The sequence below is a fragment of the Myodes glareolus genome, chromosome 3 (genome assembly GCF_982192425.1).
Source record: "Myodes glareolus chromosome 3, mMyoGla1.1, whole genome shotgun sequence".
In the NCBI taxonomy this organism is placed as follows: domain Eukaryota; kingdom Metazoa; phylum Chordata; class Mammalia; order Rodentia; family Cricetidae; genus Myodes; species Myodes glareolus.
The window spans coordinates 89,586,886-89,601,950 of NC_142028.1; the positions used below are offsets into that span (position 1 = coordinate 89,586,886).

General features: G+C 41.4%; 1 protein-coding gene across 1 annotated transcript in view; it reads right to left on the minus strand.

The window, feature by feature from the left end:
- Positions 1–15,065, minus strand: part of Pde4b (phosphodiesterase 4B) — a 543,981-nt gene that overhangs the window by 433,973 nt on the left and 94,943 nt on the right. The window contains exons 2-3 of the mRNA XM_085686310.2: positions 10,928–11,040; positions 5,200–5,438 (exon numbers count right to left, since the gene is read on the minus strand). Coding sequence (XP_085542436.2) covers positions 5,200–5,438; positions 10,928–10,969 — 281 coding nt within the window. The 5' untranslated portion in view covers positions 10,970–11,040. The remainder of the gene's footprint in view (positions 1–5,199; positions 5,439–10,927; positions 11,041–15,065) is intronic.

Below are 15,065 nucleotides of genomic sequence, written 5' to 3' on the forward strand. Positions count from 1 at the left end.
GTGGGTGTCACCACTGCCCAGGCTTAAATTTTATTTTATTTAGAATTTTTTCTTTTTTTATCCTAGGGGTCTTTTGTATGCATGCGCATGTGTGCCCGCACGCACACACACACAGGCTTCCAGTTCTATGGAATTCCTGAGCGTGCAAAAGAAAGGGTCTCTGTTCCTTGTGCTTTTCTTTTTTGACTCTTTTCTGTCTGTTTATTTTATCCTATTCCAATGTGTTCGCTTTTGTTATATCTTATTTTATTATTGTCCCTTAGAAGCCTGTTTGTTTTCTAATGAGAGGCACAAGGAGCAGAGAGGGAGAGCAGAAAACGGGCCAAGGCTACCCTCAACTTCTGCCCCAGTGACGTATCTCCTTCAGCAAGGTTCCCCTTCTCAAGATTCCACAGCCTTCTCAAATGGCACCATCAACTGGGGACCAAGTATCCAGACACAGGAGCCTGTGAAGAATATTTCCCAACAAAACCATAGCAGGAAATTTCTTACTCTGTCTTCCTTTGTCCATGGCAAATAAAACCTCTTTGTATCCCAGACCTTGGGCCAGCTCCCCTGACTCTCACACAAAAGGGTTATATGTGCGTTCATTTTCATATTTATCTTTATATTCTTTCTCTGGCATTGACCTTTTATAAACACATAGGTCTATATTTATGACTAATCTAGCAAGCTGGTAGGAAACTCAGGGTCGGTTTCTGTCCTTGGATTATTGTTGAAGCAATTATAGCATTGGGAGTCGTATCAAGACCCTTAGTTCAGAGCAGGCATCAGCAAACTGCCTGGGTAAGCTGATCCATACCATTGCCTGTTTCTGCAAACACAGCTTTATTGGAACACAGCGACACTTGCTTGTTTACACTCTGTTGTCTCCGGCTACTTTGACAACACAGCAGCAGTGCTGAATAGCTACGACAGACCTTGACGCTCACAACACTGAAAACATTGACTGTCTGCCACTTTACAACCAATACTAGCTGACAGTTGGTCTAGACATGGGGTTGATGCCATATTCCCAGCACTCTGAGAGGTAAGTATAATTATTTCCCACACGCGGTCCTAGGCTGACTTCCTTACCCAGTAAACTTTATTTTTTTAAACGTATTTTTTGTCTGATGATTTGGGAATTTCACATTGTGCACCCAAATCCCACTCGCTATCCACCCTTCACCCTTGTAGTGCTGCCCCCAAAGGAAAATTTTAAAATAAAAAAAATTAAAATTAAATACATATAAAATATTAATCAACAAAGAAGCAACAACAACAAAACAACACCCACTCCTCCATCTTTCCCGCCTCTGCATTAGCTCTTCGTTCATCTCGGTGGCACCGGAAGTTTCTGTGTATCACGCAATAGACCCTTTTATGCCAACAATTCTACTTGCAAACTTCATTTAGGACTCACCTTCACAGCTTTGTATACTGCCCTTTTAGGGCGTCATTGCAAAGGCTCCAGCCCCAATGCATATTACCTGGGTTCATGGGACCTCTGGAAGTTTGGTACAGGAAGGACTCCAAGATACCTTTGAGTTTGCCTCTTTCATGCTTTCCAAACAAGTACCATATGAACAAAACTGCCCAAGTTCTGCTATCAACTCCAGATGGAGCCTGGCTTCCTTGTACAAAAGTTACAGTGGCTTCTGTATGCCAACACTGGGGAAATGCTTTTCTGGTTGGCTGGTCTTTAGCAAAGATCCCCTTTAGTTATACCCTCAGTTGAGTCTCTTTCCTTTTAATGGAAATTGCATTTTCACTGGTTGGAGCCTTTGGTGGGTAGGGTTTTGCCTTCAAGGCATATTTCCTGTTGCCCCAGTATAAAATACATTGTTCTTTTAAAGATGGTTTTAATCTCTTTAACAATTACATCTGCTTTCTCAGTTGTCATATCTACAACTTTAAATTCCTACCTTGCCTTACAGTGAGGCACATTTAAACATCTCTGTGCTCCATTTGCTGCTTTCATTATCTGTAGACCAGAAGAGACACCAATAGTAACTTTCACACAACCTGAACATTACCCTATCTTGAAAGGTCATCAGTCCTACATCGAACTTATTAGGCCATTATTTTCCCTTACTTATCCTTTATTTCTGAGTTTATAGTATAATTACAATATTTCTCCCTTTCCTTTCTCCTCTCCAAACCTTTCAGTATATCCTTCCCCACTCTCCTTCAAATTTGTGGCCTCTTCATTCATTAATTGTTATTGCATGCATATGTTTGTGTACATAGACATATATTCCTGCATGTCTGTCTTCAGGACTATCTGGTATTCGACAACAAACTGGTGTGATCTTCCCTGGGAAGAGCATGTCTCCTGCTCCAAGCTTTCCCTGGGTATCTTTAGTTGTGAGAATCAACACCTATATCGTCTCACCAAAACGACTGCTCAAAAGTGAGCTACTACCAGTGGACAAACCAAAGTAGACAGAGAAAAGCCCATGGTTTCTCAGCCCTACATAAAGTCTATTATTTTTGAGTTTAGCCTCACTCAAGTTCTCAGAGCACAGCCAGATTCTCTGCCAGAATTTAATAGGATTTAATAGCCTTATTGTCCACTTCCCATTTGTCTGTAGGGTCAGTTTTCCTCTGGAACCTCATGAGATGGACCTTCACTGTCTGCAACTTTCTAGGTCCTCCAAAATCCTATCAGAATGACCCATAAAGTTCTACTTACAGTGTTCTAGGGCTTCACTAGCCCGTAGTTCTAAGTTCTTCAACATTCAGTCTGCAAACCTGTTTCAAAGGCCTGAGAATCAAAGGGTCAGGGTTGCCACAGCAACAACCCAAATTCTTGATACCGATTTTCTCTGCTAGTTGCTTGTTCCATTATTTTGACCAGATATTTAAAAAGAAATAATGTAAGAGAGGAAGGGTGTGTTCTTTTACAGTGAAAGAAAAAATGCAATTCATCATGGGACTGGGAAGGTGTGGTGGCAGAATCCTGAGACGCCTCTTCACAGTGCATTGTCTGCAGTTGGGAAGCACATAATGCTTAAGAAGAGGCATTGGTCTGCAAAACATCAAGGCCCAACCCAAGTCACCCACTTCCCCCAGCAAGGGTGTAATCCCAAAGACTTCACAGCCTTCCTACACAGAATTACTAACTTGGGACCAAGTACTCAAACATCAGTCTGCAGGGGACATTACACATTCAAACAACATTTGGTTTCTAGTTTTCAAAAGGTTTTATTGACTAATAATGATCAAGAGGAAAGAAGCTAAACTTTGCTGACTACCTAATAAATTCTTTCTCCTACGCTAAATCTCTTATATTGAGTAACCAATTTAATCCTTTCCATAACCTATGAGGTATGTGTTATATCTTTTTGTTGTTGCAAAAAACTGCTGAACTCGGAGACAGAGTGTAAGCATTCCCTAAACTAAGAGTCCAACTTTGATACTTCTAAGAAAAAGGCAGTTGTACAGCTGTTTAAATTTTCCGAGTTAAACCCATTTTACACGGTACATTTTGTTCATTCTGTTACTCAAAGTGCTAAATGTTATACACAGACCGTAACTCACCACTGCTGGTCATCACCTGGTGGTGGATGACCTCAGTGGACTTCTGAGGAAGAGTCTAGAATGATAAAGGGAAACTGGCTAGCTCAGGAAAGGCATCCTTGTTAACTGATGTGGATGCATTTTAGTAGTTAAGAATAGGTGCAGCCTGTCAAGGTACTGAAAAGTAAATCTCAAGAGCTTCAAGATTCTAAATCAGGAGAAACACAAACACAATTAACATCTGAGTTGTGTGGCTGAGAAAACTGTGGGGATTCGTGTCCCCTGTAGTTCTCAGTGAACAGCTATCACAGCGAGGACAAGGATGTGAACACCGGTGACAAAGAGATGGAACCAGGTGAGTCTACAAATTTAAACCCACCTTCCTTGCTATGCCAGAGTGTCCTCTGCCACACACAGATTGTTTGCTAACCCTTTCACACTGCCAGCTATGACACCTGAAGCTTCAAGGTTCTAATTTTCAGGAGATGAAGCACAGACTAAAGATGCCCTTCATCGGTAGAACTCAGCAGCCAGGGAGGACGAAGGTCCGCCATAAGAAGTCACAGAATTTCATGATTTATTAGAACGATGTCATGCAATAATTTGTTGTACTCAGTCTTTCTCTGTAATGCATTATTTTTAAACTGGTTTTTAAAGTAGCACATGATTATAATTTTAAATTATGTAAGTTGGAATATGTTTTTATATTTTAAAGAAACTCTTCATTTTATACAAGCAATCCATTAATGGAAAATATTTGAAATAAGAAATTAATGACTAAGTACATGCTAGAACATACATCTGAAGTGAAGTCATGGCACAGTTTTTCCCAGAGTTCTGTGATTTTATTTTCTTAGTTACCATTTCAACACAGGTACCTTTCACAAATAGTGTAAAACAGCCTCTCTACACGATCCTCTTTTAATGCATGTAGGTGTGTTGGGGTGGGGGTGGGGGTTGTGCAGATACACACATATGGAGTGTCCACGGAGGCACATTAGACAATTTCTAAAGTCATCCTTGGGACATTTTTTAACTCCTCTGAAAAAAGAGTTTCTCATTGGTCTGTAGCTCACCAAGTAGGCTAGGCTGTCCAAATAACTTCAAGTACCCTCCTACCTCTGCCAGGCTCAGGGCTGGATTATAAGAGCATACCACCACAATCCCCAAGCTTGAGAGGCAAACACTTTACCCACGGAGACATCACCCCAGCTCTCACAATACAGCTCTCATTCCTACTTTGACTAATAATGGGGTGTTTTATATCAAAATAAATCCAGAGATTTGTAAAGTGGGATTATAATTTTAAAAGCTAAAGGCAACAGAAACATTTAAGAACTATCCAATAATAGCATTCAAGGATACAGCCTTCTCTTCTGAATGAAAAAGTAGCGATACACACTGGAGAGAATTTTAGTGAAATAAATTAGGCTGTTCACTTTGCTGTATGTTCGACAGTGTTGCAAATGCATCCCAATCTCTCCTCCATGGGCTCTATGTAAGGCCTGCTCCTTCCCATCTTAAGAAGCAGCTATTCTTGCCATTGTTTAAGAGGTTTATCTTTTACCATGCAGTGCAAGAAGTCAACAGTCTTGTGTTTCCACAGACCCTGACTGCTGTTTTAACAACACAATTGTATTTGAAATAATTGGAAAATAAGATTTAGAATTGCCATTGACTTTTGAGGCTACTCACCACTCCTGGCTCACTGTTGTTATAGCAATGCTGGGAAGCGTGGACAAAGGTAGAGTGGTTGGCCTGCAAATGCCATCCCCCTCAGGGGTCCTCGCTCTCTCACTCTGTCTCTGCGACAGCGGTGGCAGCTGTAAGTTTCCTGAGCAGCACCTTCGGCCTCTCCAGAGGTCAATTCCAAGGGTGTAGCTGGAAGAGCTGTAGGATTTACTCAAGCTACATTCAAAATAGTCCTTACCGTTCTGGAGGAAACAAAGAGAAAGAAAACAAGAAAGAGGGTGAAACTCAAATGTCTAACAGGACAGAGTTAAATGAGAGCCTACATGATCCAGCAGTCACTGAGGAAGCCCTGATCATTATCTCACAACCAGAGTCTGCAATTGATGTCAGGAGTCTAAGGGAGAGGCAAGATGGGTGGGGGTGGAGGGTGGCTGGTTTCTATTTTTTTGGACAAACCTATCAGTTGTATATTCTTAGAAATCTTTAGATTCAAAGGTAGCGTATGGATTGGAAGATTTCTTTCTGATTTCTCTCACTCTCTTTTTCTTAAAGCAAAATTTGATAAATTAGTAGTAGAATTTAGAAATTAGTTTACCCTTCTGTTATATGCTAATAAACTACAAATAAATATGAAATTACTTACTCAGTGTTTTAAAGAAAAAAAAAATTTTCTGTGTTAGGATATCAGAGTGTTGGTAATTAGAGTCTGCTGGCTGTCCCTGTTCCTACATACAAACCTCATGACTAGCAATGCTGCTGTTTTGTTACTACTGAATTAGGCAAGAGTTCAGATAGAAGATACGCAGCATCCAACCCTCAAGAGCCCTAATGCTGCATGAAAGGCGTACAGGTGACAGGACAAAGCAAGCAAGAGTCTCTCACCCCTGCCATTCCTCTGCGTGACTATGGTTCCTGGTACTGCTGGGGTTGGAAATCCCCAGTGATGGTCTGCCTGGGGCACTCTTCTCTTCCGTCCAAACACTGACCGTGTTGCCACCTTGCGATGGCCACGCAGAACAACCAACAAGAGCTGGAACCTTGGCTCTTCTAACAAAGAGCCTGCAGTCAGGCCAAGGCTGCTCAGCTGAAAGCACTGCTCACACTGAACTATTACCTGGCGTCTCAACAAACATGTGACGCACACCATGCCAGTCTCGCGCTGCGCTACTTAAGAAGGTTTCCTTAGTAGAAAGGCGGGGTATCTCACGTCCTACCCTCTGCCTGCCCTGTCGGTTAACATTTACATGTCTGTACAAGACCATGTTCTTGGTTAGTCTCTGGGTCCAGAAAGTTACCTTGTGGTCTCAGATATGCTAGGCAAGTGCTCTACCACTCTGCTGTATTCCCAATATCTCCTTTTAAAAAATATATTTTTACTGATGCGTATGTGTCTGTGGAGGAGTGTTGGAAGACGTCAGATGAGAACGTTGGATCCCCTGGAGCTGAAGTCACAGGTGCCTGGGAGAGGCCTGATACGTGTGCCGGGAGCCGAACGTGAGTCCTCTCCTAAAGAAGAGCAAGCACTCTTAACCATGAGCAGTATCTCCAGCCTCCTCAATCGCGTACTACTTTTTATTTCCAGATAAGGCTGCTCTTGAACTCTGTGCACAGCCCTGGCTGGCCTTGAACATGCCCATCCTGCCCCAGTCCCCTGAGTGTTTGAGATTTCAGGCCTATGGCATCAGATCCAACAGATAAAGCCATATTCGGATGACAAATCTGGGCAAGGAAAGATGTGGCAATTTTCAGGAGCTCCACTCTTTTTTACGTAGAAATGGAATATTATCTTCTCTCTTATATTTGACATATAATTTTGAAATACCATTTATTTAAAATTTAACATAAGTGCTACTTGGTGATAGGAAATTGACCCAATCTAGAATCTTCCAGAGTGTGGAATGCCCTAGAATGTATCAGGAGGTTTAATGCTTAATAATTGGCTGCGTACATTGTAGCTCTAGTAATTCAGATTCTTTCTCTACCACTGGTCATGTTTTCAAGCCTTATGACATCAGAGACAAAGGTTATGAAAAAGCACCAAGTGACATTCAGAGCTCCCATCAAAGCCAAATGTCATGGTGTTCCTTGAGACAGTTACAAAGAGTGTGCCTCTGAGAAATACGGTCTATCATAAGCAGTCATCACCAATTACAAGAACAGTCTGTCTGGAGAGACCTCAGCCACCCTTATTCATTGTTTTCTTTCCTTTGAAATGTCTTGGTGTCCATGATTAGGAACACGAAACTGTAACTGGGGTATCAGTGTGGACGCTTGACTTTTATTTCTAATACACACATACGTGTGTGTGTGTGTGTGTGTGTGTGTATGTTTGTGTGTGTGAGAGAGAGAGGGGGTACACAGTATATAGATACATACATGCATATTGAACTGTATATCTTATATAATTTATATGTATATAGTAAGTTATTATCTCTCCCTCTTTTTCAATATACACACAGTTACAGGTTTTTCTAAGCCTTCAGTCATATCTGTCTTCCCTCCTCCCATTACCTGAAACTCCTTCCTACCCTTTAATCTCCTTAGCTATTATTAATTACAATGCTCAGTTCTCAGATCGCACATAATTACACCTCACCTCTTTAAGTCGATCTTCAAATGCACAGTAGTGAATGTGCGCACAAGTTTTAGTCACCTGTTGAAGGCCTGGTGCACTTTGAGTGTATAAAGATAGGACTGTAGCTACTCATCCTTGTATTCCCATAGGCCCAAGCAGAGTGTCTTGCCTGAAATAAGATCTTCCCACTTACTGTTCTCCCTTTACCAAAAATTCTCCCCCAGTATTTTTACAGCCCAATCCCTCACTGCTTACGTGTCTTCTCGCACAGCCCTTCCATAAATGCTCCCACGCACAATCATTCTGTGCTCCCCAAACTGACTTCTCTATGGGCTTTACCACAGCTGCGATGGTTTTGTAATTTATAAACATATTTCCACCTTTCTTCTGGAAAGTAAGGCCAAAGTGAACAAGAGCTTATACTATTGATTGCTGAATCTCCCTGCAGAACCTAGATCCATATTTGACACACAATGTGTATATACAGTGTATAGGTGGTGTTGAATGGCTATTTAAATCGTTTCATTAAAAGTTGATGAGTTAAAATAAATTAAAATATAACAAACTGCGCCTGATGTAAGGGTAAAAGCATAACTGAAGCGCATGGTACATAAAGCATAAGGTAATGTTGTTCCAGTGAGTCAGGAGAGACTGGGAAGCCCAGGTGATGTGTGCTGTGGCTGGGAGCCTGGGTGGAAGAGGGAAGTGCTCGCTCGCTCAGCTGGCACTGTCTTGCAGAAGGGAGGTCAGCTTGGAATCCAAATGTGTCATTTAAAATTTCCTGGGAGTCACATATAAAAAAATCAAAGGAAATAAAAATTGTCTTTAACAAATAGTTCAATAGATCTACAGTGCTACCATTTTAATGTGTATTTTATATAAAAATATTTTTTATTCTTAGTATTTATATGTAGATAGGTTCACAATCTGACATCTAGCTTATTTACAGCTCACTCCATCCAGGCTGGTGGTTAAAGACTGCCACTCTGGACACAGAAAACCTATGCACTATTTACCCACTATGGTTTTGGTGGGGTTGATGATAAATGGCTAATTGCTTCTTTTCTGCATATTTCTGCAAGCGGAGTTCCTCCTCTTTCAGGTGGTACCATCCCTTATCCCCTTAGGGATAATCAAGATTATGTCTCTAAAAATACAATGAGAAAAGAAAAAAAAATGCTGCAATGGTTAACAATTATTAACTTGACAGTATCAAGAATAACTCAGCTAACAAGCCTCTGAGTATGTCTATGACAGAGGAAGACCCACGCTAAAAGTAGGAAGAATCACTCTGTGGGTTGCAGTCCTGGACTATGAAAAAGTGGGGCGAGGAGGGGCGCTAACCAATCACCAGCTTCCATTTATGTTTCCTGATTACAGATACAATGTGACCAGCTGCTTCAGACTCCCACCACCATGCCATCTTGTCCACCATGATCATGAGCACAAACAAATCTTTCCATCCTAAAGTTGCTTTGTCGGGCGTTCTGCAACTGAAACATGGAAAGTAACTGTTACAAATGGTTTGTCTATCAGTAATGAACACTGCTCCATTTTAACCTTTAAAGCGAATCAAAATGCTAAAAATAAATCAGAACGGTACATAAATTGTATTAAGGGCCAACGTCAAACTTCTTTTTAAGAAAAAAAGATTTTTTCATTCCAGAAGTTTTCCGGTAGACATTCTCAGCAGAGCACAGCCACCTAAACACAACCATCCGTCACCAGGGTAAGAAATGGGATGGAAATGGCAAATTTATGTGTGACTGGGAGCCAAAGCCCCAAGACGAGGCGCAGTTCCCACAGGAGGGGCTGGTGAAAAGGACGGCACAGGACCAGGCCACACTACACTGTCGTCCCTTTCTGGTATAAGAAGGGGACTGATATAATGAGAGTTCACCAAGGCCTGTTGGACTGGGACTGAACGAGGACATGATCCAACCAGATTCTCTGAATGTGGCTGGCCCGGAGCCTTTTTGAAAAGCCGTTGACAATGACACTGGGACTTGCTTCCTCTGCATATACTGGATTTTGGCGCTCCAGTCTGTTTGGACTCTCACCTTCCCTGGACCTGGAGGGAGGGGAGAGGAACTCGAATTTCCCACAGGGCAGGAAACCCTGACTGCTCTAGGGGATGGAGAGGGAGGAGGAGAGGGAGTGGGGGGAGTGGGAGGGTGGTGGGAGGAGGGGCTGAAATGGAAACTTTTATAATTTAATAATAAAAAAAAATTAATGAAAACAATGTAAAAAAAAAAAAAGAGCTGACTGTCAAGTTCCGTATCCTGTCAGTCCTTGTAGTTAAAAGAGGAGTAAGAATGGAGTGACATCTGAAAGATTGGGCAATCCCCAAAGATATGACTTTTACACCAGTTAGAAATAAAATCTTGTATGGGCTTTCCTTCCATCCATGAAATAGGAACTCCAAGGTAGACTGAGCCACAGTACCACAGCAAGCTTCCTGTTCCTCTGGCTTTTTACAGGAAGTAAATGAGGTCATTTATTTTCCTCCTTTCCTCTGTACTTTCTCTTTGCACATCTGACTGGCGGTATAAAATTTGATAAGGATTGTGCAATGAAAGTCCAATGAAGGAGGGGTCAGTTGGAAGCAAGGAGGTAAAAAGTATCAGCTGACCAGAACGAGAGCTGTGAAGACTGTGTTTATAGACTTCGAACGACGACGTAGAGTCAGGCTTCTCAACCATGACGGACTTTCCGGGATCATCTTTAAACAGTATGTCTAGCAGGTGTGACCTGAAACTCTGCATTCCTGGTAGTCACTGATGTGTGGCTCGTGCTGCTGGCCTGAGGAACACTCCTGAGCACAAGGTGTAGTGGGTGTGTACAAAAACACCCTTCTTAGTGCTAATGACCCTGCCACGGGAAGTGACCTTCAGGAGTTTGCTACTCCTGACTAAAGTTTGGGAAGGCCCTGGTGGATGATGGGACAGGGTGGAAAGATGAATCAGCTCAGAGACACGGGGCAAGAAGAGAATTATTCCTGCTGTCCATTTTACAGAGTGCTGGGTTCGGATCATCTAAACATGAAGTCACAGAGCGGCAGTACAAAATACCCTCCTCTGCCTTTGCGTGGAGTTGTGGAGAGCTCATTACTGAGCAAGGAGCAGGAAAGGGGCCGCTGCTGCTGTCACTACTTACGTCATCTGCCGTTACCGCCATCACACTCCTGCTCTTCTTCATCGTAGCAGTGGGAAACAGCTCTTCCGGGGACTTCTGCTGTTCGCTGCAGCTTCGCTGACTGCTGGTTCAACCTAGGGGGTTTAAAACACAAAAGAAAATTCTGTATCCACAGTTAAATAAAAGCATGGGCTACATTCCTTCAACTTACATGGGATGCATACACTAAACGTATACAAGCAGGTACCACAATTTAAAAGACAATTAAACTTTATGTTTTGCAAAGAGAGACTGAAAACCGACAAGAAGCCAAGAAACTGGCACAAAGATATTCATAAGGAGAGAATAAGAATAGGAGGTAACAGTTACACTCCAGATAACCAATGATCATGAGGAATATGAAAACATTACACAACCAGATTCGGTGTGCATGCCTGTAATTCTAGTACCCAACAGCTGGGGCAGGAGGTTCTAGAGCAGCCTTACAAGGTAAAGGCTTGTCTCAAAATATTGATTACAATGATACATATCTGTATGAGACTTTACAATTTAAAAAAGTACTTTCCCACAAAATATTTCATGCTATTCTTATAAGGTATAAAACATTATTATCATGTTTGGGGAATGGGGAGGAAGGTTGGTAGTATTTGAGAAAGAGAGACAGAGACAGAAGAGAGAGAGAGAGAGAGAGAGAGAGAGAGATGAAGAGAGGGATTGTCTCATGACTTTTTGCCTAATGAGAGAAAAAAAGTCAGAAAAATTATTTGGCCTGAGTAAAATAGCAAAACCATGCAATATTCAAAATCTAAAGAATATGACTCCTTGGTACTTTCCAAAAACGAGCAGTCTAATACAAACCAAGGCACAGGAGGAAATGTACACTTGAGAGATGGAAACTTAATCTCAATCTTCACTACTAGTTTCAGCTCCTCACATGGAAATCACACAAGAAATAATTGTCGTAGATAACTTCAGTAAACAATACTTGGAAAGAGAAGGACTTCCTGGCTATGTCACACCAGGCCATCTGTGGTAGACAAGGTTTGTTCCATGGCATTAATCTAGGCAGGTCACTGGAAGAAACACAGAACTTCAATGTCATTAATATTTAAAGGGCTACCTCATGCTCCAAGCTCTAGTGGAAAACTAGCCTAGGGCTTATGAAGACTAGTGAACGTAGCAAGAATATAAAGTCCAGCACCACAATAGACCATACGAGAACACAAGGAATTCTGAGTATACAGAACTTAACCCGAAGCAAATGGGTTTAAAACAAAAAAAACGAAACAAAAGAGCCCAGGAAGTGTCCATCATGAGATCTTGGCTTCAGAATGCTTTGTATTGTTGCTGAGCTCAAGAATTCCTGTCTATTGTTCACTCTATAGATTTCATCTTTTTAATATATGCTTGATGTGAAAACTGGGCTTCTCTACCGTGAAGATTCACATAGATTAAAGGCATGATAGGACCGCAGCTCCGTGTGGAGGAATACCAAGTAGTGGAATTGTACAGTCACCCAGGAAACCAGGGTTGAATTCCTAACACATAATTTGACTATATTATGCAGGAATTGGCAGTGAAATTTATGCTGCAGATAGGAAGTGGAGGGAGAGAGAAGCTTTGTCTTTGTAGGTAAGCAAGAGACACAGACACTTAGGTGTGCAAGCTTTGCCTTTGTAGGTGTGCAAGAGACACCCTACGGACACTTAGGTGTTTGATTCAATATGCTGCGAAAAAGAATTCTCTGTCTACAGCAATGAATGAATGAATGAATAAATAAATACTGTACTCCTCTCAGGCAGACCAAACAGCAGCAGGCAGATGCTTATGGTTTGATTTTAAGGCAGCTGGAAGCTGAACAAAATTAAGCAATTAAAAAGATCTTGCATCGTGGAGTTTTCATCTATCTGATAGTCCTACAGGGCTTTCTAGGAACAAACAAAAAGCTCATACTCCTAAGTTAAAACATTTAATTACAGTTAGGCCTGAATGCAAGGTGGAGGACTTGTGTATACACAACCAGTCAAAGTCTATAAAAATGTTAACACAGCAGAGTATTAAAGGGCTATATGAACACGAACAGTAGGAGCGAGATAAGGGGTACAGTTGGAATCTTGACGCTACATGATGAGAAGAATTTGTTTAATGAAGATAGTGCAGACTAACATCATGGTCAAAATATAAAGGAACACCTATTACAATGATATATGAAAGATAAATAGGTCATAGATAGATGAGATAATAGGTTGACAGATAGGTAACAGACAGACACATACATAATAGAGGCACGATAGATAAGGTAAATAAGACAGCTAGATAATCAACAGATGATAGGTGACTGATAAAAGGAATAACTGATTGATGATATTACCTAATATCATTTATATAGATGAAATATATCATTATATAGATGATAAATCAAAATTTAACATGTGAAGATTGTAGTATATATGGATGGAAATATAAGAAAACTTATAGATAGAAAGATAACATGCTTCAGGAAATATTATTATATCCTTTTGGGGAGCAAGAATACTTTTGCCAGGCCTTCACTGTGGAAATAAATTGTATGTATTTGACTTATTTGAATGTTAGAATTTGGAGTACAAATTAATGTACCTTTAACCATGTACTCATCCTAGCAAGGAAAAAGCAAGATTGCAAATTGTGTGGCAGCTTACCAAATAACAAAAAAGTCAACATCTGTTATATATATATTTTTAAGGCACATAGGAGAGATATCTTTTGTGCATGTTCCTCAACTGACTGTCCTGTCTACTCCCATTCCTGCAAGACTGCTCTGTAGGGATGGTGTCTGTAGTCCCTTTGGACTACTGACTCTGGATGCCTTCAGCCTAAGGAAAGTAGTTGTAGAGGCAGAGACCAGAGGGCAGGAAGAAAGAGGTCCCTTATGTTGGCCACGGTACAGTGACAGTCACCACACTCTGCTCTAGAACTCAGGTCCCACAGACTTCCCTCTAAGGGCAGAATGGGAAGCAGTTTCCTACTGCTGCTAGTTTCAAGGTATCCCAATGCCCCTATATTTTGTAAGTAGTATCTCAATTATCTCTCTTGTTCTCCCTTTGGGACTATAGTCTATTTCCTTCTAGGATCCTGACTGATAGAGATTTGCTCCCATAACTTGCATGTCCCAGGAACTTTTTAAGAATCCTCCACTGTTCTCTTGTGTCTAGTATAGTGCCTTGCATAATTCGTCACTCCGTGTCTATAAGAAGGCTTTGAACAGATATTGTTCAAGGAATAAATGAGCAAAATCTGTCTCTGCAGAGATTTTAGTCTTCTCATGATGGCTCACTGCTCTACTGTCTCGTGTTACTTTCAGGAAGTAGCAATGATTTCACTTCCTCGCTCACGGTTAGCGATTTTGATCCCCTTCTGGAATTTTGAGAAGCACGAGGATGGAAATATAACACTGCTGAGTATCAGTGTCCATTGCATTTCAACTAGGTCGTCACGGTTTGAAGGTTCTGCTTTCACCAGCTTCACCACTCAGGTACATGGCTCCGGCAATCTCAGAGCAGCACTCTGCTGTAGGAGGTCCTTCTGTATTTGCATTGCTTTCATTGGTTGAATAAAGAAACTGCCTTGGCCTTTTGATAGGGCAGTCTTAGTTGGGCAGAGTAGACAGTAGAGAATGCTGGGAAGAAAGGAAGTGTGGCAGATGTGATGAATCTCTGGCCTGAGACAGATGTAGGTTAGAATCTTGCCGGTAGGCCACAGTCACATGGTGATACACAAATTTAATAGAAATGGGTTCATCAAGATGTGAGAGTTAGCGAATAAGAGGTTAGAGCTTATGGGCCAGGAAGTAATTTAATTAATACAATTTCCCTATGATTATTTCGTGTGTAAGCTAGCCAGGTAAGACAGAACAAGGGGCCACACTCCTACAACAGCACTCAAATGAAGAAAGCATGTTTATCACAAGTGAAGAAATCAGGTCTCAGTAACAGAACTTGCCTGAAGTCATACATTCCACTGGTTAGGACTAAAATTCTAGTTCTAAGTATGTTTTTCCCTTCAGGTGTAGAATCCAGAAAAAGAATAAGACATACAAGTGGAAGGATGACCTTATGGGAAGAGGAAGAGGATGGGGGAAGGCAGGAGATGAGAGAAGGTGATGGGAGTCAACATGATC